The sequence below is a fragment of the Mangifera indica genome, chromosome 5 (genome assembly GCF_011075055.1).
Source record: "Mangifera indica cultivar Alphonso chromosome 5, CATAS_Mindica_2.1, whole genome shotgun sequence".
Lineage (NCBI taxonomy): Eukaryota > Viridiplantae > Streptophyta > Magnoliopsida > Sapindales > Anacardiaceae > Mangifera > Mangifera indica.
Window position 1 is genome coordinate 16,819,648 of NC_058141.1, and position 23,414 is coordinate 16,843,061.

Below are 23,414 nucleotides of genomic sequence, written 5' to 3' on the forward strand. Positions count from 1 at the left end.
GTGTCGAAGTGCAAATTTCACCGTCAGTTCAACTAGGCTTTGCTAGTTTTAAATTCGCGCTCTTTCTTAAAGGCTGTCTAGTTTTGGAATTCCCTGGTAAAACAAGTTTATTGGTGAGTGTGTTCCATTTGCAGTCTTTAAAATTTTAAAATCCATATGCCTTGTAGAGAGGAGGGATGATAATTTTTTTCACAGAAGGAATTGGAAAACGTATAAATCTCATATATTCATGGCATGGAGACGGGCCAATGTCCACTGAATCGGCATTAATTTTGACCATTGACGTTTAGAGGTTTAAGTTTCTCTATCATGCGTGCAAATCTCGTGAGATCCTTTTGTTTGCAGAACCAGATGCTTCGATGGGGGTTATTTTTGGAAAACGTGAGCGTGTGTGTGTGGATACCAAATTCGTAGTCATTCAAATATATTATTATTATTATTTTAATTTGTGCTTGTGTGGATGTGGTGCGGTGGTGCGGTAATCAAACAGAAAGTCTTGTATGATGGAGGCCATGATTCATTCATCTACCTTCCTCCTTCCCGTAAACCCATCGGACGCTCACCATCCTTCTGTGACCTACGCTCTTGTCCTGCTTAATCAACGCCTCCCTAGATTCGCTCCGCTTCTTTGGGAGCACGGTACTTGTTCTCATTATCATTATCATTTTCATTCTTACTCTCGCTTGTTTTATTCGTTTTGAGGTTTTAGTTGTTTGATTTTGCATAATAAAGCACAACTACGTTTGTGTGCTGATGGAGGCGCTAACCGTGTGTACGACGAATTCCCTCAATTATTTCCTCATGAAGATGCTTCTGATGTTCGAAACAGGTTTTTCTTTGTTTTGCTTTTTAAATCTGCTATCTAGTTCTTTGCTTTCTTAGACCTAGAATTTATGTTTGTTATTTTGAATATTTCCTTGCGTGGTTCTGCCTATCTTCATGTTTCTCGAGGAAACTAATACGAGTTACTCCAACTGAAAATGATCAATCCTTTTCATCCTTCTTTTTCAAATATGTTATGTTTTTCTGGCTTCTTTTCCGTTTTATGGACTAGTTTCTCTTTATCGAATTGATTGTATATTGTTGTGTAAATGTTTCACAGTGATTTGGTATACCAGTATTAAGAAAAATATATTGTCTGGCTATATTAACTGGACGCCATTTAAAGGGGACATGTCGCGAATATTGACCGCTAATGATGAGAAAAAGGCTTTAAATAGGTGCCAATAAGCCTTAAAAATCCTACGGGAAAGCAAATGAAAATTTTTTTTCTTTTTTAAATAAAACCTTGTAGCTAATCCAGTACGAACATAATAGAGCAACTGTTGTTACATTTTGTGCTTAATTTGCTGATAATTTCAACTGAAATATTGACTTGAATTAAATGCTTCAATACTAACAATCATATTACGGAGCCTCCTCTGGAGCATGAACACAACAGATTACCCTGAATTTTATAGGGTTTTATATGCTTTTTATCACCTTGATTTGAGTTGACATGGACTCCTGTCTTTCTATCTTTGAGCCACTGCTTTTTATGTGGAGCAGATCATATCGTTACCCTAACTATTAGATTTCTATTAGGTACAAGCCAGACCTCATCAAAGGAGACATGGATTCAATCCGAACAGAAGTACTGGATTTTTATACTAGCTCGGTAAGCTAACCTTTTGCGTGGCTTTCTAGATAGTGTTTTCCGTGATCATTCTAGGTTATGATTTCCATTAATTTTCTACTTCTTGTTTACTTTAAACATAAATGAAAGCACAAATGATTAATACTGCAAGGTTGGCGTGTTATTTTTTTAATGTTCTATTTTTGGGGCATGAGTTTCTCTTTTTGAGAATCCTGCATTATTGTGGTACTATGTTTTGTATATATATGGTGCTGGGGCCATTAGATGTTCATGCTTCTTTTATGCAGGGAACAAAGGTAATTGACGAATCTCATGATCAGGACACCACAGATCTACATAAATGTGTAGCGTATATTCAGGACTTCACACCGAACCTGGAGAAGTCTAATGTAAGTTATGTTTGGCTCCTTTAAGTTCATATATTTCTTAGATACCTGTTATATCTATCATTAATAATATCATATCAACTTGTCATTGGAAGTGGGTTGGACTGACTAATTCAAATATTTCTGTACCTCATGCATCTTGAATGTGTTGAAAATCATTGGTTTAATGTGTGTTTGGATGGCATTGTAAATACTTTGTGTTCCTGGGCAGCTCTGCATTCTTGTTGCTGGTGCACTTGGTGGACGGTTTGACCATGAGGCTGGAAATATCAATGTTCTTTATAAATTCTCAACCATGCACATAATACTTTTATCTGATGATTGCCTCATCTACCTTCTTCCAAAGACTCACCGCCATGAGATATATATCCAATATTCTGTTGAGGGTCCACATTGTGGACTCATTCCAATTGGATCACCGTCTGGCAGAACTTCAACGACTGGGCTGCAATGGGATCTTGGTGAGTATATTGCAAACACATTATTTCATACTTTTCTACTTTGTGCTGGGCTGAAAGGTGAGTGCCAGATCGTTCTTCTTTTAGGTTAATCTGGTAACCGTTTATGGCATGAGATAGTGCATGAATTGGTAGTAGCCTGAAATTTAACTGAGTGGAATATAAATAGAGGCATTTTGGGGTGGGGAAAGATGGATATCGAGTTATTTGGTCTCTATTTACGTTGAAGCATGTTCAATCAAGGCATCTTGACCCTGTACCTGTAGTTGAAGTTCTTTCTTGATCATCATTTTACTACTGGATACCTGTGGATTTGGTATGATACTGAATTAGTGATGATACTTATGTCCATTCATGCAAAATTTGCCTTTTCTTTTTTCTGGTTAACTGCTCATGTCATTTGGGTACTGGACTATGATGCACTCAAGCTTACTGATATTTCTGTAACAGATGATACAGAGATGAGATTCGGTGGCTTAATAAGTACATCCAATATTGCAAAAGGAGAGAAAGTAACTGTGAAATCTGGCTCAGATCTTCTTTGGACGATATCAATTAAAATGAAGCCCATAGTCTGCAAATGTACAAGTTGTCCTTGATCAACTTTTTTTATTCTTGATAGGCCAAAGGACTATTTCCCACCCAAGGTATGCTATTTTCCCAAGTTTTCCCATGTTAACTTTGAAAATCTCATTTATCCACCTATGGATTATTAAAATTAACAGTTTAAAGGATAAAATTATTATTTTATCTATAATATTAAAAATAAATTAAAATTTAATCCATTTTCCCCCATAACCCTTAAAAACTAATCATTTCCCCCTAGGTCAAGTTTTAAAAAATAGCATTCCCCTTTAGGGTTTAGTTTTCAATCTTCGATGCCAAATTCGACGACGAAGCTTTTCCAACACACCACCATGCTCTGGTAGCCTCTCTTCCCTTATCTGAAATGTCAATCGGCCTAGATCTGGCGTTGTCTTCGTCTGGAAAGTTGAAGAGCTTCATCAGGAGACGAAGCTCTTCGTTTTTCCAGACGAAGACGAGGTCGTCATCTTCGTTTGGGAAGACGAAGAGTTTCATCTCCCGACGAAACTCTTCAACTTTCTAGATGAAGACGACCCTAGATCTAGGCCGATCGACGTTCCAAAGAAGAGAAGAGAGGTCATCGGAGCATAGTGGTGTGTCAGGAAAGCTTCGTCATTGGCGATGGCGTCTGGGATTGAAAACTAAACCTTAGGGGAGGAATGTTATTTTTTAAAACTTGACTTAGGGGGAAATGGTTAGTTTTTAGGGGTTAGGGGGGGGGGGGGGGGGGGAGAGATAAAATTTTAAGAGGTTAGAGTTCTGTTAATTTTAACCATTCACGGGTGGATAAATGAGATTTTCAAAGTTAATGGGGGAACTTTAAGATTATAGCATACTTGGGGTGGGAAATAGTCCTTTCGCCTTCTTGATAAGTAATCATGATCTAACTTGCTGTGGCCTGATGCAGCAGCAAGAAAGTAGAGACCATTTGTATGTTTGTTTATACTGAAAGTTGTAATTTATTTGTTATATAACTAAATATGATTTACATTTGATGTTGGAAATTCTATACCCAATCAATTCTTTTTTTGGGTAAAGTAAATTTTTTAGAATTTAATAAATATGATAAAGTTTGAATTTAAGTTTTTTATCTAAAATTGTAATGAACTATTAGATTTGATGACCTTTAATTTTAATAAGACTATTAAATTGTGAGTGTGTAATGGAATGTATGTTTTAATTGGTTTGGGAATCATTTTGACTATTTTTCATCCAAAGTGTGATGAAATGAGTTCACACCTTTTGTTTCATCCATCAGATCAATAGTACCGAATTTTGTTTAATTTGAAACATTTTTTTATCGGGGCTCGGGCTGGCCGGGCTTACGTCCGACTGGCTTCAATTTTTGGCGGCAAAAGCTTCAAGGTTAGCGATCTGGTCGATTAGTCTAGATATTTAACCCTTACTCTAACCATTATGGTAACTTCTTACCGTAGATTAACCTGCTTGTGCCCAGAATAGCACTCCCTCTAATTTTTCATTGTAGGGTCTTTTCCACAACATTCCTGCATTAACTTTGTATCGAGGTATGAGCTCATGACTGTTGAGTTCACAGTCTAAGGTTTGACGAATATCATCGTTATAGTTAGCGCTTCAATGGAATCAGAAACCTTAACTATATCACCGATCATCAGACCCATAAATAAAGGTGTGGTTCATAGAATCTGCGCCGGCCAAGTCATTTTGGACCTATCATCCGCCGTTAAGGAGCTCGTTGAAAACAGCTTAGACGCCGGTGCAACCAGCATCGAAATAGCATTGAAAGAGCACGGCGCTGAGTCTTTCCAGGTTATCGACAATGGCTGTGGCATTTCACCCAATAATTTCAAGGTGCTTGTCAAAATTACTCTTAAGAGAAGATTTGTTATTTCACAAATTTAAGAATATTTATGAAGTACTGTTAGTTCAATGTTGCTTGCGGTGCGGTTTTTGCATGCTGTTTCTGATATCCTTAAGGCTCTATACTTTATGGCCTATTTCAAGGTTTGGGTTTACCATCAGTTAGTAAATGATAGGCAAGCATTTTATTTATAGAACTGTTGTAAATTTTGATAAGGTCTGTTTTTTCGGAATTTGTAATGTATCTCATTCGTCGCAGGTTCTAGCACTTAAGCACCATACTTCCAAATTGGCAGATTTTCCAGATCTTCAGTCTCTGTCAACGTTTGGTTTTAGAGGGGAGGCATTGAGTTCACTTTGTGCATTAGGGAATTTGACTGTTGAAACAAGGACGAAAAATGAGTCAGTTGCAACGCACTTGACTTTTGACCATTCAGGTCTACTAACAGCTGAGAAGAAAACTGCACGTCAAATTGGTACCACTGTCACCATTCAGAAATTATTCTCAAATTTACCCGTTCGAAGCAAAGAATTTAGTCGCAACATACGCAAGGAATATGGAAAGCTAATTTCTTTGTTAAATGTGAGTCCATCTTTCCAATAAACTTGTAGCAGTACCGATTTCTCTCTCTCTCTTTTTTTTTTTGGTCCAAATAATTTTGTCATAAGTTTATTTAATATAGGATTTTGTTGCTAATCTATTGATTCGAAGTACAACTTTAAGTCAATCTTATTGGTTATAAATTAAATTCTGACCCACTTTAGTTATATACTATGTCATTTGAGTTCACTTTATCAAATTCTTAGTTTTGTATATTCATATAAGAGACATGAAACTTTAGGATTTTGTTCCTTGAGGAGTGATAGCGAATTTCTTTGGGATCATTGTTCATGTCTTGCTTCCCTTATAAAAATTGGTACATAATGTTGTGAGAACATGTGTCTTAATGTTATGATTGGAGCTACCTTGTGCTATAGAGATTTGAATATTCTTCTATGCAATGTTTTAGTTTCCTGTGATTGCTACGGCTTTTATTATTTTGTTGCAGTGATGCATTACCATGTCTAGAATTACAAATTTAGCAAGAGTGAAGTTTTACTTGGTTAGGGATGCCACTATTTTCTTATATGTTATCTCTGTGTTTTTTCAGATGGTAGAATATTCTTCACTGCTTTTTATTTTTAATTATCAGGCCTACGCGCTTATTGCGAAAGGAGTTCGATTGGTCTGCACCAACACCACTGGAAGAAATGTGAAATCTGTGGTACTTAAAACACAAGGGACTGGTTCCCTTAGAGATAACATCATAACAGTGTTTGGAATGAACACTTTCAGCTGCTTAGAGCCTGTGACTATATGTGTATCAGACTGTTGCAAGGTTGAAGGTTTCCTTTCCAAGCCTGGACAGGGCAATGGACGCAATTTGGGAGACAGGCAATATTTTTTTGTGAATGGACGACCTGTAGATCTGCCTAAAGTCAGCAAACTAGTTAATGAGTTATATAAAGGTGCAAACTCACGACAATATCCCATTGCGATTATGAATTTTATTGTCCCTACTAGAGCATGTGATGTCAATGTGACTCCTGACAAAAGAAAAATATTCCTTTCTGATGAATGCACTATATTACATGTTCTAAGAGAGGGTTTACAGCAGATCTATTCCCAAGGCAATACCAGTTATTCTGTTAATAAAGTCGAAGAGCATTCAAGGCAAGCAGATAGCTCTAAGTTTTGTTTTACACATGAGAAATCTACTGTGATGGTAGAACAGTTATCTGCAGTTGGAATTACGTCCAAAGAAGTTCAGGAGAAGCAAACTTCAGGGAGCATTGCTCCATTGAAAATCAAAATTGATACTCAGCACTCACATGGCATAGAAGGATCAGTCCATTGTACCAATGAAAACTTAATTTTGAAGGACTTCACCCTCAGAGCACATGACAATAAGAAGGGTGACATTTTTCCGAAATATTCTCCATCCTCTTCCAAAGTGATTGAGAAAATAGTTGCTGAAAATAGAGAGTCAAATAGTCATTCAAGCAGTATTCAGTCATCAATTAGCAAATTTGTAACTGTGAGTAAGAGGAAGTATGAATCTATTGGTACAACATTATCTGAAGTGCCTGTTTTAAGAAATCAGAGCCTTCAATGTCAATTGAAGACCAGTTCTGCTGCGGCTACAATGTCCCCAGTTAAGTATAACTTGGGTGGTGATTCTGCTGAGGTTAACAAGGATGAGCCATTTAAGTGCCTTAGAACAGACAAGGTTTTTAAGGAAATTGAAAATCCTCTTTCTTCTGAAGCCAGTGCTGATGGAAGACCTGGAGAGGTATGTAGTGCTGTTCTATTTTGATAATTTGTGCTCTATATGAAGGTGGAACATACTCTTATACTGGTGAACAACCCGTTATCCCCCATTCAGGCGGCAGCTTATCATGATGCGGTGATACTTTTTGATCTGGAAAATGATGTTCTTCTATATTTGTCACAAGTACTAACTAGAAGAGAACTCACCAATAAATTGTTCAATCCTAACATTCATCTCTTGCCAGGATCTAGTAAAAGAGCGCATCTTTCACCCTTGTCACATGCTGGACAAGGATGAAAAACTAGTCTTATAGAGTTTCCTCTTCAAGCTTCTTCTTGTTCCTCTTGACTTAACTGGTATTAATCGCATTGCAAAATCCTATTAAAAACTAAACTGTGAGCTCATTGGTTACCTTGATGGGATTTAGCCTGATGGGCACCTGCAAGAATCAGAATGAGTTTTTGATTTGTGGTTTGCTGGAATGGGAATTATGGGTGGTGCACATGTTGGTGATTACGGGAGTTGTTAAGAGAAGAGTGTGTCAATATATTTTTATCTTAAAAGGGCTATCTGAGATTTTATCATATCCTTTTGTATATATGACCTTGCACAATGCAAGGTCTAAGGGCCTTCTCTCATTGTATCTCATGAATCATACAAGTATTTACATTGTTGTTTCAAGAGCTTATTGTTGATTTAGTGTCCACCAATTGTAGCTTAAATATTTATATTCTCTGTTTGACTGTACATTTGCAGGACTTAGGCACTCAACAAGAAGTCATGCCTCTTGTTATTTCACCATCAATTACTTCATCTAGCAAGAGTCTCCAAAAAAATTCATGTCTTCCAGCTGTGGCATCTTCTTTAAAGTGTTCTGGATCGCAGCTGGATGCTCCACTGACTTCTTCTGGACTAGTGATATGTTCTACCTTGCAATTTAGTTTTGAAGAATTAAGGAGTAGGAGGCAGCAAAGGCTGTTTAGAACACATTCTAGCAGTTTCATGTCTGGAAGTGTAAAGATGAGAAGGTCTATATGAGGGCAGCTTAATTTGAAAATTAAAAAAACAATATATTTCAGCACTTATTTTAATTTTATTGGTTTCTGGTGTAGGTGCTATGCTGCTGCAACACTAGAGCTGTCTCAACCAGAAAACGAGGAGCGTAAAGCAGGGGCTTTAGCGGCAGCAACTACTGAACTGGAAAGACTCTTTAGAAAAGATGACTTTGGTAGAATGAAGGTGATTTCATGCATTATCATTTTGTTTATATTCCTGCATGCTTGACTGTGTGAGTTTTCTTTAGCCAGGTTTACTTGACTGCGTGGCCTTTTTCTTTTATTAAATTTTCGTTTTCTTTTGATGTGGAGAGCCTGGTTCCTCGTGAAAAATATTTTACTGACCAATTATTCCTTATGGATATACAAGGGTTTCATGGAGCACCCAAGATACAACTTTACCCCAGTTGACCTGCAGATATGGTTAAACAGAAGGGAAATTTTTTTCTAAGAAGTTTTAATATAAGAGTTTTCAGATTTTGATGATTGGTCCCTTTTTAATGGTCCTTAATTGGTTTGGGTACTCAGCCTAGCCTCTTATTTAGTCCTAAATCTAAGACACAGGCAGCTAATTTTCCTGTATAAATACCTTTATGGAAGAAGTTTTGTGATTTATTGGTTACCAAAGTTAGTTCTAGTTTTGCAGGTGATTGGGCAATTCAATCTTGGATTTATCATTGGGAAGCTAGACAGTGATTTATTTATTGTGGATCAGGTAAATTTTAGCCAGCTTCTGGATTCATTTTCTGGATGTTTGCATGCTTTTCGCGAATTTAAAATGGATAGGCTTACAAGATATCATCTTGTGATTATATGTATTTCCAATGGTATGTAACTTTGTATTTAGCTTTTACTTTATTCTCAGCATGCTGCTGATGAGAAATACAATTTTGAGCGTTTGTCAGAATCAACCACCTTGAATCAGCAGCCTTTGCTTCGGTAAGGAGTTTGTCATCTTTATCTAATTCTTAATGTTACTAATAGTGAAATTCTTTCTGTTTTCTGGAATATCTGCTGGTATTGATTTTGCTTTATCAATGTATAGTTTAAAAATTAGTGGTTAACCGCTGTTTACCCTGTGTTTTCCAACTACAAATCTCATTAAATTAAATAAACTATAGAATAAAAATGCCTTATTTATTTTTTAAACAAAACAAATCAATTAAGCAAAGGCCCAGACATCTCTTTAGGTCCCACTTTCTAAGTGAAGGGGTTAGGATATTATTATTTTCTCACCATGCAAACACAACTTTACTCTCTTCTTCATATCTCATGTTTATGGTTTATGACTTTACTCTCTCTCTCTCTCTCTCTCTCTCATACACATACACTCACATTCACCCTGCACACAAGATAGAAAACACTGCACTGCAGCAATGCTTTACTAGTTCAGCTTGTTGGTGCTTCATTAAGTGTATTTTGGAGTAAGATTTCGTTTTCCCCTTGGATTAAGGAATTAGCTATAGATTTTTGTTTACTATTTATATTGTGGTGGAATGGTATTTGAAACCCATTGATCATGGACAATCATTCTGATAGATACCTGTATGAATGTTTCTCCAGCGTCAACAATTCCCTTTGACAGACTCCTCAGCAGCCAATTTCAAGCCCCCAAACTTCACAATCACCGCTCACAGTTGAAGTGTAACTAAATATAAATGTAAATGGATCAAAACAGAACACTTGTTGTATTCATTCAGATTCAATAAAGTCGCAAGAGTTATCACAATACAAGCCGTAATTTCCACATTTCAACCGAAGGATTACAACAAAAGCAAAACTAAGAACAAACAACAATTACACAGCAAAATATTCACGTGCACTGTTCACTTCAGGCTTTCGAGAGGCCTGTACTCTCCCTACATTCCTTCTGTCTCGAGTCCCATGCCATCCCTGGTCCTGCAGTTGCCTTTTCTCCTTTTTTCTCTGTTGCCAACTGCTTCCTCTCCAAGCCTGTGCCACGTTGCTTTTCTTCTTCAAATTGACCTTGCAATAAAATAATTGCTGACTGTTCTACTTGCTCCAATCCCTTGCTGCCACCTGCTCTGTTTCTTTTCTTCACTTCTTTCCAACGAGAAAAATATACATGAGTCCTAACACATTCATTCTCAATTATGCAATAATTATAGCATTTTAGTGAACTGAACTGTTTGTTTTATTTTTCACTTGATTTAATGGTATTTCTCTGCTTATTGCTTTCAATCTTGTGTTTGACATCAGATTCTCAGCTCTATCTCCCATTTTTATATGTAGGCCATTGAGGTTGGAGTTAACTCCTGAAGAAGAAATTGTTGCTTCAATGCATATGGACATAATAAGGTGCTCACTAATTTCAACGTCTTTCCTTACGTTTTTTTCTTATCAATTTAATGATTCCATTATCTTCCTCTACCTTCTATGATATTGAGCAGTTTTATCTGAGATCCTTAAAGTGAGCTGTTTTGTTCCACTTATCTATGCTCATCATAGCTTTGCTATTTTGTTTGTTAATATATGTTTTAAGCCTTAAATATTATTTGAAATGGATCCTCTTTTGAACAGTTTTATAGGTTCTTGCACTTTCTGTTTAGAATTGAATGTAAGATTCTGACATTAAGTAGTCACAATTCTTATGCTTTATAGGTTTATTTTCTATTTCTATTGTCATTCAGCTTTACTTTCAATATCAGACAAAAATTCCTGATACTGTCTACAATTAAATGATAGTGACACACTTTCTGGTTTATTGAATTTCCAGGAAAAATGGATTTGCTTTGGAGGAGGATCCACTAGCTCTGACAGGGCAACGTTTTAAACTTAAAGCTGTTCCCTTCAGTAAAAACATAACTTTTGGAGTTGAAGGTAGTTGTTGCTTAATTTTCTCATGTCTTTTTGGGAAATTTTGGGCTTTCTTTTGTTTTGTATTTTGATGGTTTAAACTATAATTTTTAAGAAAACTGAGCTGCACCTTTCAAGATGACAGTCTGTTCAGGTGCACCTGTTCTGGAATGTCGGTGGCTGTATCTCGCTTTAACTGACAAAATGGATAAATTTTGTGATTGGAACTTTGTTTCCCGTTGGTGTCATCTTAAAAGATATTGAGACGTGGGATAGACCTGTATATACTTTCAGACGTGTGTTAGAGTTTATCTTTAAATTCTTTTTCTTTTTCCTTAAAAATTGATAGAAATCTAGATCAAGCTGTGTGAGGGTTATTTGCACTTCATCCTGAAGGTTTGGAGTATATTGCATTTACTTCCAATACTATGTAGGAGATATGAACGGATTAGTCTAGACAGAAGAGCAAACACTTCTCCCCTTGCTAGAGGTAGCATAGCCCAAACCACAAAATGATTTTGTCTCCTCAGCTCCCTCTCTCCTTTTATACATGTGATAGATGATGGATGGCCTCTACTGGGTTTAGCCCAATATATTAAACCCAACACATTACCTTGTTATTAGTCTTCCAGAAAGCGGATCATCAGTGCTTGTTCTTTCTAGAAATGACATTATGTTAAGTCCACCTAACATTTTGCAAGCAATTGCTTCAAGCAACATGCTAGTCTATGGGAAACAAACCATATATCTTTATGTTAGACCGCAGCATACCTGCTTTTCTGTCTGAGTATGTGAGACTATCACAGTTGACTCTGAAGAAAGTAATTGTTCACATTCCTTCATGCAGATGTGAAGGACCTGATTTCTTCTCTTGCTGATAGTGAAGGGGAATGCTCAATTATCAGTTCTTACAAAATGGACACTGCAGATTCTGTTTGCCCATCTAGAGTTCGTGCAATGCTGGCTTCCCGTGCATGCAAATCATCTGTTAGGATTGGAGATGCTCTAGGAAGAAATGAGATGCAGAAGGTAATAACTTATATCCTGAGTTATACCATGAAAAGCTAGCTTTTGAAAATTTTTGCTCGGTTGAGTCTGGATATTTGATCACTTAAAATATTCACAATCAAGTGTAAACTTTTAGAGTTTTCAGTGAATAACTGAAAGTATCCTTTGAATTTACTTAAGCTTCTGAAGCGTAACTACCCATGTGGCTCAGATATCATTTTTTATCTCTCTTTTTTTTTTTTTTGGTGGATGAGTTGTCATTAATGAGGATATAGAGAAAAGTAATTGTTTTTACATTGTTTCACTTGAATAATGCAGATCCTTGAGCATCTGACAGACCTGAAGTCTCCTTGGAATTGCCCACATGGTCGTCCAACCATGCGTCATTTGGTTGATTTGACAACCATCCGCAAAACTTACAATGAAGATGATGCAGATTGCTGATGGACCTTTTGGTTACTACTGGCCCTTGGCTTAGCTTTAATATATGAATGGTTACTGTTTGGTTATAGATTTTGTTGGAGTTCTCTTTTATTATGTTTTCATTGAATTTCCCAAATTCATGTAGCAATATACAATCAGTTACAGGCTATAAATGTATATATGGCATCTCCTACATGTACTTCCAGTTCTATATTTATATAACTTTTTGTTTTAGCAACGCTTAGCATGATAATTTTTTCCTTTTGTATTGTTGTGTGGACTTTGGACGTTGTATTGAACAGCCCTATGCTTTTCGCTTTTGACAGTATTTCCTCAAAGAGATACAATTTTTACTGATTAAGAGTCTTGCTTTTTCTTGCTTCTAAATTAAGTGGCAGACTCTCCTTCATTTTATTCTTTTTAGATGTATATTTAACCATGTTATTATACACATAACTTGTAGGTATAGAATCGGATCTGCTTTCAGCTTCCAACGAAGGATCTAAATTCATACACTAAATACTGTTTGAGACCTACTTGAGAACTCAGCTACCTGAACTAATGAAATTTCTGATCATTGCCTGGAAGAGGGGTCTTTGCACGTCACGTGACTTCGAAGAAAGTGGTCTATTTATAAATGCCGAACTGTGGGGGGGCAACTAAGTAATATAGAAAAATGTGGGACATTTAAAAAAAAAAGGCAGCTGTTGTGTTTAGTCGTTGAGTGAATTGCCGTACTGTCTTTTGCAAAAACCCGTTCGATCCAGTTTTTAAGAATTAAGGAAGTGAGAGAAGAGGAGAGGCATCGAATCCAAAACGACTTCACCTTCTCCTCTATAGGTATATGCAAAATTTTCTCTTCATTTCTTAGGGTTTGAAATAAATTACGGCTATGTTTTATCTTTAACATTTGTTAGGGTTTTCTAACTTTTAACGTAATTTTCTCCCTACCGTTTTATATTCATCTATCTGACTTTGTCTTACTCTCAGGTTGTTTGTATTTGCTGAGCTTCTGCGCTAGAAAACATGGTAAGCTGCTTTCTTAATTCTCCTTCTCTCTGTGCTCCATTTGTTTCTATATAGAATCAATGAAAACTTTGTTGTTTTTAGCAATTCTGTTTTTACATCGTTCTTGCAAAAAGTTGTTTGAAACTTGGAAGGACTGAGGTTTTAGCTTCTTTCTCGTATTATAAGCAATATTGCATCGTCATTGCTCCTAGAAGAGGGTGACTTTTTGGTTTTCATTCTTGTAATTTGAACCTTTTAGGTTTATTAATGAAATTTATTTCTGAATTTGCAGCTTCCTCTTTCTCTGCTTAAAACTGCCCAGGGCCATCCTATGGTAAGAGAATTGTCTTGATTTTTCTGTCATCAACTCTATAATCTACTTTGGTGTGATTTTTTTTATTTAAAAGAAAATTATGTCTCACTTTTCTTTTCTTTTCCCCTTTATTTTATGTTGTTTCTATTATAATTTGTAATTTTCAGTGGTTATGTTTTGACACAGTTGGTAGAGCTAAAAAATGGGGAGACTTACAATGGGCATTTGGTCAATTGTGATACTTGGATGAACATCCATCTCCGTGAAGTAATTTGCACTTCCAAGGTACTTATTCTTTTATAGGATATTATCTTTTTCTTCTTCCTTCTTACATACTTTTTTTAGTTATGTTTAGATAGATTATTTTCGCCTAAGACAGACTTGATTTAATTGGAATTTTAATGTAGGATGGAGACAGGTTTTGGAGAATGCCCGAATGCTACATCCGTGGTAATACAATTAAGTATCTTCGAGTTCCTGATGAGGTATCTGATCTATGCACGTACTATATTATCTATTGTTGATTTATTTTGCTTTGGTAAATTCATTCCCTTTGTTTTCTATGTTATCAAAATAAGGTGACTGCATTTCTTTACGATTTTGTTTCATTGAGGGATTATAGTTGGTTTTTTGGCTGGTTATCAGCTCATAAATTCATGTTTCTGTCTCATGTTTGTTGATGAGTTGACAGATACTCACTATGCTTAGTTGAAAGACCTTTATTTGGCTTTGTATTGTTCCTTTATACACTTCTTTGTTGAAAGGTAGATGGATCTATAATTTGTATTGTGAAGATATAGCTCCTCTGGCTGAGCCTAATTATAGGTTCATGCTGTATTTCTTTTCGATAATGCGGCCCTGCTGGTAATATTACAAAATATGAAATAATCTTAACGGTGATATCTGAAGTTCAGCATAAAGCAAGTCTTAGACTCTTAGTGGTACCTAAACAATGGTCTTGCGACAATCTTAAAATTTAATTCTCCTGAAATTTTGGCCAGGAAAAGATGATTTTAAATATTGTGGATTTCAATTTTTCTTCTTGTTTGTTTGATTTTCTGTTTACTTAGTAACTTTTGGTGGCTGACTTTAATCTCAATCATTACCTTTTTCATTTCAGGTGATTGATAAAGTTCAGGAAGAAACCAAGAGCCGCTTTGGTATGATTTACTCTCTCGTATTTTTGAGCAAGTACAAAATTGTTTTTCTTAATCTCTATTTCCAGAGAGATCAATCTGGGGGGTGGGGTGTGTGGGGTGGAAAAAAAGAAAGAAAGAAGAAAAGAAAGTTGAATGTTTTGCATCCACTAATTCTAAGTTTCTATTACCCTGTTTGAATGTTGCAGTTCCAATTACTGATTACTGTCAAGATCTGTGCAATCAACATAAATATTTTACTTGTTCTTTATTATCTCATAAGTCCTCTTTATTGAATGTCATGTGCTTCCTTACCCTGTTTGTGCAATTACTGTGTGTATTTTTTATTTTGCTCTTTGTTTGAGTTGTATTTGACCTTTGTTCCCCACAAGAAGGTTGAAATCTAAATTTGTTCTTTCTAGATCGTAAACCACCTGGAGTTGGGCGTGGCAGAGGAAGAGGTAGAGAGGATGGTCCTGGTGGAAGGCAAACAAAAGGAATTGGTCGTGGACTAGATGATGGAGGTCTTAAGGGTCCTGGTGGAGGCCGAGGCAGGGGAGGATCTGGTGGAAAGACTGGTGGTAGCAGAGGTAAGACTTCCAAAAATAGGGAGGAAAAAAATTAGTTGTTTTTCTTATCTAAAAGTTAAAGTGGGATGTACGGGTTTGTGAAAGAGAAATTTTGACATTCTTTCCTGTTCTTTCAAAATGAACTTTTGAAACGTCATTTAAACCCTGGAACTCTTAAGAACTGAAGATAAATATATCAATAAATTTTGCTTTTGTTCATTTCATTGATATCATAAAATGCATTGTGTCTAACTAATGGATAAATGATGTTTAAATTTGGTGGCAGGTGGAGGCAGAGGCCGAGGTTGATGTGCATCTGTAAAACTAAGGGCGAGTTTGCCATTTTTGAAGGCATTTTTGCCCATTTTCTTTAGGGAACTGTCGTGGTGATTCATTTATCTAAATCTTTGGCTCTTTAAGTTGTAATGGTTGGTTTTCTAGTAGCAAATGTATGTAAGTTGTGTCACACATTTATCGCTCTTGCCGTGGTGAGGTTCAGAATTATGATAGTTGATTTAGCCATTTCATGATTTTTGATATTCTCTTTTGCCTTCCAATGTGTCTTGAGAGAACTGTATTGTAATTTTTATTGCACATTCAGTCTTTTACAAGCACCAACAAACCAATAAGCAAAATCAAGTTTTCTGTTACATGTATAAAGCGTAGTTAAATCAGATGGTCTGATAATATTACCAGAGAAAACTTTTCATTGAATTCAACACAGGATGGCACAAATAACTTGCAACAGAATAAACAAACTCAAAAAGACTGAACAAAACACTTTAATCTTTGTCTTGACAGTAAGGATGATGCCGATTTTTCTTGTGAGTGGTCATTGACCTCATAACCATTGAACTTGAAATCCAGGACCGATTTATGTCACCAGAATCATCAGACAACCAACAGCATAGACGACCATCCTCACCACCTGTCCAACCGAAAATACCCTGGCTTTGGGCAGCCCTACTCTGCATGCTTGACATTGGCAACACACTGCGAACAACTGCAGTGTGTCCGCCCCTAAGGACTGCTTCAGCATGACCTATTGATGCCACTCCTTTATAGTTTACTGGGAAGGAGCCCATTGTACCAGCAACTGTACCACCAATAACCCATAAATTTCCAGTGTCCTCCGAATAGTGACAATCAACAAAATAGTCAACCTGCCAAATCAGAGGAGCAATTGGTCAGGCAAATGTTACAGTGAACAAAATCTTGCTAAATTTTAAGTTAATATGAAGAACTTGAAATTCTTCACAGCAATTCCCCAGAGAAAATGAGCTTCAGATTTCAGAATTAACACACACATGCAGTGATTGAACCTCATGATAAAGATGCATCTACCAATAATGGAATGAGCACAAAAAAATAATATGTTTTTTGAACTTTTGCCTTTACAAATCTCGTAAGATGAGCATAATTCTTTTAGGAGATGAAACTTACTTGATCTAGTGTCCAACTATCAGAGGCTAATGAACGAGCATTTTCAAAGTTGACTTCATTCTTTCCATCCTTCCAGTCCCAAATACTACAAGTGGCGTTAAATTACAGTTAAATATCAGCAAAATCTACAGAGTGAAGAAAACATCTATACAAGTGTATTTATGTAAAATTAATGAAGTTCCTAGGCTATAAGTTGGAGAATGTAGAACATAAAACACACCACTGAGACATGGCTTATGAATGGCACACCAAGATGGACAAAAGTTTTACCCTACAATATTCTTGTGAATATCAACAGTAAGTATAGATCACTCTACAGAGAAGAGTGATACCTTAAAGTTTCAATGTGTGTCAAACACCAGAGCTTCTGATATGTTTCTCCGAAAAACCCAACTTTCCCTATAGAAGTCCCACATTGATGACCTATGTAATCCAACAAAATTCATAAAATATAAATGATTACATAATAAATTGTGAGCAATTAATATTTACTTTCTCGTGAAAGATGCATGTAATAGAAAACAAAACACACAATGTATAAAGAAAGACTATAATCACTGGACACATGCTCAAAACCTAAAAAGTAATTATTACAGTAAACTGAATTAGGTAAACTATAAATAATGGCACGATATCTTCGGCATACACCCATAGAACCAGGACTTAATCTTTAAAGTGCAGCCAATGCTTTCAAGACATTTCAAAAAATAAAATCGGATTTCTGTTCCATGCCTCAGAAAGAGCCACACAAATCCAACCTGACACAATTTCACAAAATATTTTTAACAACCATTAAACAAACATATGTACTTACTGATTCCAGATGATCATCATCATTGATATCTTCAGCAGTATCAAATACGCAGACCAACCCATCTACAGAAGCAGAAAGAAGCTTGTTTTGATGTTCAGGTACAAACTGAACCTGTAAACAATCAGGGAGCGATTCTGAAATACAAACAGATTTTGAAGGATGAATTCAAGAAACAGGAAATATCCAGGGGAGTGTTAACTCATTGAAGAAAAACACTAAATAGATAAACGAAATTGACTCATCTTCACAGACTCCACTAAGTAATGCCATGACAGGACCTTGGCACCATGGAGATGCAAATTGTCCACCATAATTAACATAATCATCCATGTATTAAGTTGCATACAGAATTTCAACTGTTGGTAGATGCATGGCATGTCAGCCATTTCCCACAAACACAACACAGCAGTGTCCATGCACCACATTATCTCCAGATTCAGTACATCCAAAACCATTGCATTAACACCAAAACTCAACACTAACAACGATTTCTATGGAATTCAGTTGAATGGAATTTTGAAGAACCAATTCATAAATTGCCATAGTTGATTTTTGTATTCATATGCAAGTAGATATTTTAACAATAATAGATAATTTATATCCCACCTTGACTGTATATGGCTAAGTCAGATTCAAGTTATGTAGATATCATCCTCAAGGATAACAAGCACTTCAAAAGTAAATACTAATAAAAACACATTACAAAGACATAACAGACCTGTGTTACATCATCAACATGTGACTCCTCCAAACATGCAACTTGCTTTTTATTCCTCCAATCCCAGAAGAGTATCTGAGCCAGATTAATAAAAAAAACTAGTAAATGAGCATTACAATGTCTTTAAAATGAATACATAACATTCCACCAATGATGAACCAGAGGAAAAGGGAAAAATTGAAATCACAAACTTTGAAGTATGAACCCAAGGTCAAAACTAATGCATATCATTCCTTCAAATATGCAATGGTATTCAGTTCATAACGGTACAGGTACCCAATATCTTAATGAAGCCCCCATTAAGAAGAAAAATGTAAGGTAAATAATAAAACATTCAATAGGTAAATATTGAAAGTGATGGAACCTTTGAATTACATCCAGCAGCAAGAAGATTATCAGAGGATCCTCCAAATGAGAAGCTGAAGATCTCCTGAGAAGAGGGAGCACTTATACTGGAGACCTGAGACATTAAGAATTAAAACAAACAAACAAAAGTGTAAAAAAAAAAAAAACTAAATAGAGAGAGAGAGAAGAGTTCTATACCTCACGGAAAGACCGAGTGTCCCAGGCTTTAATGGTACCATCAGATGAACAAGAGTGCAAAACATGGGGAGTAGATGGAGCTGAGAAACATATATGGTTTATGGTTCCACTGTGACCTTTACATTCACCATAATACTGACCGGTAACTGGAGAGTAAAGCTTCACTGCGTTGGTTGATAGTGACACCGCCATTACAGACCAATCATCCCTTCGGTTCATAATTTAAATAAAAAATATAGTTAATTGATTAATTAATACAATAAAATCAAAATTCAGATAGAAACAAATGAGAGAAAGGGAATGAATTACTTAGGGACAATTTGGAAAACATAATCGTCGCCGAAGTTGGTTTGAATGGAGTTTTTGAGTTCAAATCTCTTCGTTGAATTTCCATTCTGTGATACACACTCTTCTACTTCCATCTCTGTGTCTTCCTCCATCTCTCGCTCTCTCCCTGTTTCTCATGCCTCAGCTATCAACTCCCCCTCCTTCGCCTATCAAGGTTTTAGGGTTTGTAATCCTGTAAAATCATACTCGCTTGACTGCCTTTTATCCGCCAGTTAGTTTCTGCCATGTCATCACATTTCGAGTTACTTGTTCTCGTTCTAATTTATTTTCTTAATAAAATATAAATACCATTTATAATTAAAAAAAAGGTAAATTTTATCGGCTTCAATCCGTCATCCTTTTATTTTCGGGAGACTGCTAAAGTTCCAATATACTAAGTAAAGTGGGGAAAATCCTAAAAATATTCTCAAAACACTTGATCATTGGGATCTTATAGTTCAAGTTTATAAAAATACACAGAACTAATCTCTTTTATGTACTTCCAAGAACACCCTACAAATCGTTTCTACATGCACTCCAAAAGCGCAAATCACAACGGTCTATCCTAACCGAAGTAATGGATACTACGACAATTTTTCAAGCGTGCTTGATGTGATTAAAGAAACGTGCCTTGAGAGCAGTTCAGTGGCATAAACACTGTTACCGTATTTCGTAAAAACAGAAAAAGCACTAAGCTGCTAAATCAAATGATAAAAAAGACCTGCCCATACTGCCTCCAATCACATTCACAGCATCCCGTTCTCACCATATCACCAAGTAGGTTAAATTTAAACCACAAATCTATACAAACCAGCAAGCAAATCCATGAGCATAAATAGGTAAGACTTAACAATGAAATTGTTCTTAAAATGCTTGTATGACCTGAACTAATGTTTTACTCTCAATCACGACATGCCGCATGTGACTGAGCTCACACGTGAAACAACTGAAAAATACTACATCCTAATCCAAGTTAAATAGTTTTGGCAAGTTATAACACACACGGTGCACCGAATAATAATTTTTTTGCGCCACTTGATTAGGGAAAAAAACACACTCTTTGATCCCATCAGAGCAACTGAAAATTTTATCCCATGCTGCAACCATAGTTATGGCATATTTGATATTCTAAACTACAACAGCTTCATGTGCTTGGAGCAGCTTCTATTTTTGCTTCCGATTTTTCACCTTCTTCTTTTGGCTTTTTTTCTCCTGATGCTGAGCCACTACCTTGTTCCCCTGGTTTCGCCACTTCTAGATCCATTCAGTCAGAAAGTTAGTATTTCATAACCAATTAGAAAAATGTTATAAAAATAAGAAAGCAACCCATGCCTATCCTTCCATTTCCTGGGAGAACTGATATAAATTGCATGATTACAGCAGATCCAGGTGTGCAAATATACCTACTGTTCTATAATTTTTGCAAGCAATATGACAGCATTCTCAAAGGAAGTATAAACCTCGAAGACCTCAGTATATGTACAAGGTCCTTCATGAAATATGCTCCAATTAACATTTTGGCCGGGTATATACCATAGTTGTCAATGGTCTATAAAGCACTATCATAATATTGTTTATATTTAACCCACATAAGTTACGACATAACCTGCGTACTATAAGACATCCCAATCCCATAAATAGAATGATGAAAGATTATACCAAATCCACGAAAAAGGACTTGTAGCATCCTTACCTTCATCATCACTATCTTCAAAGTCACCCATTCCATCAGCACCCTTGCCTCCCATACCACCAAAATTCTGCAGAAAATAGTGCGAAAATCAGTTTAAAAAGTCCCAATAAAATGTTCAAAACAGCAATGTTAATAAAATGTTATAATCATACCGAAAAGTCCATCCCTCCCAGATCTAAATCACCAAGACCTAATTAAAACAAGTAGAAAAATTAAAAATATTTCTCAATGATATCTCCAATCCTAAACCCAAACCAGAAGTTTGGGAGCAAAACATATAATTTAAAGTATATAGTGCATACCATTATCCTCATCTTCATCCACCCATTTGTCCCAGTCAACTTTAATATAATGTGGTGTCTTGCCATCTCCACGCAATAGCTTCTTCCACCATCCCGTCTTAGACTTTTCCAAAATGCAGAATATACTTCTTACTCCAATATTAATTTTACTTTCCTAAACCAATTAGAAACAAAAGCAAGGACAACACAAAAATATCAGAGAATGGTGTCACCAAATTGTCCAGTATAACAGTAATACCAACTACTAGCATGCATGCACATACAAGATCTGTGAGTTCTCTCACCACTCACAGAGTAGATGCATTTCAAAATTAACTAAATAACCCAGTGGAATGCATCATTATATTAAGTCCCTATTTTACAAATTTTCCACATGAATGATTTTGAACTAACTGCCATCAATCAACCTATCAAACCAATAACATTACCATGGAAGTATGATAGAAGCACCCTCTTACCTCCACATTGACCTTATCAAAAAGATCCAATTTAATCTCATAAAGGTTATTTTCTGCTCCTGCACTTGCGGAGAAAGTAAACACTCCCTCTGGCTCAAGATTGACCTTTGCATTTTTTGAGTCAGGCAACAGAACAGTGATGAAAACCTTGTCTGCCCTCTGGGCCCACTTTACCTCAGGAACACGGCTACAATATATACAGGGCATTTTTAAAGAAAGCAAACCGCAAAAGGAAGTGAAAATACAGAGATACAACCATTATCTGAAGTATGGACCCTTACTAAACCAGTAAAAGAACACGACACTTACCTAAAAAAAGATGACAAAGTAATATGGAGAAACGTTAAACTATGTGCAAACCAGAAAGGTACAGCAATTCACATGTACACCAACATCAAACAACCATGATTACACACACTTATCTGCATTGAAATTTTCGTAAAAATTCATTTATGGACAAGATAAGAAGCTCTAATGTGAATTTCCAATGAACTTCTGCTATGTGTCACGATCACCATCCTATCATTGCAAAATTGTTTATATTTTGAACCCCTACTAAAGCTTTCTGTCTAAACCTCAGCAAAAATATTAACAAATCAAGCAGAAAATGAAAAGTCTGAATTGGAGCAAATAACCAATCTAACAGAATTTTCAGTTTCATGGAACTGGTAATAGAATGTTACACAACAAAATATACAATACACACCAAATCACAAAACCCTAACTTGGCTGACACATAACAGAAACTGCCTATAGATTAACCACATTTCATAAAATGAGGAACAAAAATAGTTTTTTGACCTTACTCGAATTTTCTCCATATACTAAAACCCTAATTAGATTTAAATCTTCAACCTGATAGATTTGATAGATAAAGCTATATATATTAGCTTAGCAATTAAAACAAGTGTTAGCAAAGGGAAAATTTACAGATTATTGTACAAATTAAACAGAAACAAATAATCGTAAATCAGTAGAACCGGAATGTCAGAGAAAGAGAATAAAATCTACGTCAGAGAAGAGAGCAACAGCTTACCTCATGTTGTCAAGAAATGGAAACAAAACTGTAAAACCCTAGATACAAGAATTCGGAGGCGCGAGTGCTTGCGATTTTATGGACAGTTCACATTTAAGCCTAAAAAAGCCTATTTAAGGGTCACTTCTAACACTTTCTAGATATTTTCGACAATATGGTATGAATGCGCAGACCACTACTGGAATTGTGAGTTCGTGATTGGTGGATCATGGATTAATGAGATCTGACGGTTGTGGCATAATCATGTAGGTTTCATTCCAGAGGGAGATATTCATTTTAGGCCTCAAACTAGGAGGATGAAGGTTGGTAATCAAGTGGGCTCGGAATTGGTAAGGTTAAATGTAAAGCCCAGTGTATGGGGCTTCTGGGGAAAGATGAATAAATCCTCTGAAATTATGCTAACATTTCCATCCGTTTAGCATGGAATTAGATAATAAAGAATATAGGCCAAAAGACTTATTCCCACCTAAAGTATAATAAAGTCTCAAACACGTACCCTCTAACTTTAAAAAACTCAAACATTCACCCAAGATCA

General features: G+C 36.0%; 5 protein-coding genes across 10 annotated transcripts; 3 read left to right on the plus strand and 2 right to left on the minus strand.

Moving 5' to 3' along the window:
* Positions 1–105: 105 nt before the first annotated feature.
* LOC123215566 (thiamine pyrophosphokinase 1) lies at positions 106–4,069 on the plus strand. 2 transcript variants are annotated; one of them, XM_044635720.1, is made up of 7 exons: positions 106–381; positions 480–639; positions 733–829; positions 1,585–1,657; positions 1,924–2,025; positions 2,234–2,483; positions 2,931–4,069. In XM_044635720.1, the coding sequence occupies exons 2-7, from the start codon at positions 501–503 to the stop codon at positions 3,077–3,079; spliced, it is 810 nt and encodes a 269-aa protein (XP_044491655.1). In that variant the 5' UTR covers positions 106–381; positions 480–500; the 3' UTR covers positions 3,080–4,069. The 2 variants fall into 2 exon arrangements, with proteins under 2 accessions (XP_044491655.1, XP_044491654.1); XM_044635719.1 differs by lacking the exon at positions 106–381 and having other exon boundaries at positions 391–639.
* Positions 4,070–4,251: 182 nt separating this feature from the next.
* On the plus strand, positions 4,252–12,757 carry LOC123215564 (DNA mismatch repair protein PMS1). 4 transcript variants are annotated; one of them, XM_044635715.1, is made up of 11 exons: positions 4,252–4,895; positions 5,164–5,487; positions 6,056–7,237; positions 7,973–8,244; positions 8,329–8,455; positions 8,918–8,986; positions 9,119–9,210; positions 10,525–10,590; positions 11,009–11,112; positions 11,936–12,117; positions 12,415–12,757. In XM_044635715.1, exons 1-11 carry the CDS (start codon positions 4,662–4,664, stop codon positions 12,538–12,540), a joined length of 2,778 nt encoding a protein of 925 aa, XP_044491650.1. In that variant the 5' UTR covers positions 4,252–4,661; the 3' UTR covers positions 12,541–12,757. The 4 variants fall into 4 exon arrangements, with proteins under 4 accessions (XP_044491650.1, XP_044491651.1, XP_044491652.1 ...); XM_044635716.1 differs by having other exon boundaries at positions 4,254–4,895; positions 9,137–9,210; XM_044635717.1 differs by having other exon boundaries at positions 4,254–4,895; positions 6,098–7,237.
* A 445-nt stretch (positions 12,758–13,202) lies between these two features.
* Positions 13,203–16,084, plus strand: LOC123215568 (probable U6 snRNA-associated Sm-like protein LSm4). Its single transcript, XM_044635724.1, has 8 exons — positions 13,203–13,359; positions 13,510–13,548; positions 13,820–13,861; positions 14,027–14,125; positions 14,248–14,325; positions 14,961–15,000; positions 15,399–15,566; positions 15,832–16,084. Exons 2-8 carry the CDS (start codon positions 13,546–13,548, stop codon positions 15,852–15,854), a joined length of 453 nt encoding a protein of 150 aa, XP_044491659.1. The 5' UTR covers positions 13,203–13,359; positions 13,510–13,545; the 3' UTR covers positions 15,855–16,084.
* Positions 16,085–16,208: 124 nt separating this feature from the next.
* Positions 16,209–19,594, minus strand: LOC123215569 (WD repeat-containing protein GTS1). The gene is made up of 8 exons (XM_044635725.1): positions 19,373–19,594; positions 19,064–19,271; positions 18,885–18,980; positions 18,521–18,595; positions 17,799–17,913; positions 17,321–17,411; positions 16,989–17,073; positions 16,209–16,708 (listed from the first exon to the last, which is right to left on the minus strand). Exons 1-8 carry the CDS (start codon positions 19,501–19,503, stop codon positions 16,328–16,330), a joined length of 1,182 nt encoding a protein of 393 aa, XP_044491660.1. The 5' UTR covers positions 19,504–19,594; the 3' UTR covers positions 16,209–16,327.
* A 598-nt stretch (positions 19,595–20,192) lies between these two features.
* Positions 20,193–23,097, minus strand: LOC123215567 (uncharacterized protein OsI_027940-like). 2 transcript variants are annotated; one of them, XM_044635722.1, is made up of 6 exons: positions 22,880–23,097; positions 21,844–22,030; positions 21,386–21,539; positions 21,236–21,273; positions 21,084–21,150; positions 20,193–20,641 (listed from the first exon to the last, which is right to left on the minus strand). In XM_044635722.1, exons 1-6 carry the CDS (start codon positions 22,882–22,884, stop codon positions 20,535–20,537), a joined length of 558 nt encoding a protein of 185 aa, XP_044491657.1. In that variant the 5' UTR covers positions 22,885–23,097; the 3' UTR covers positions 20,193–20,534. The 2 variants fall into 2 exon arrangements, with proteins under 2 accessions (XP_044491657.1, XP_044491656.1); XM_044635721.1 differs by having other exon boundaries at positions 20,193–20,644.
* Between the last annotated feature and the right edge of the window lie 317 nt (positions 23,098–23,414).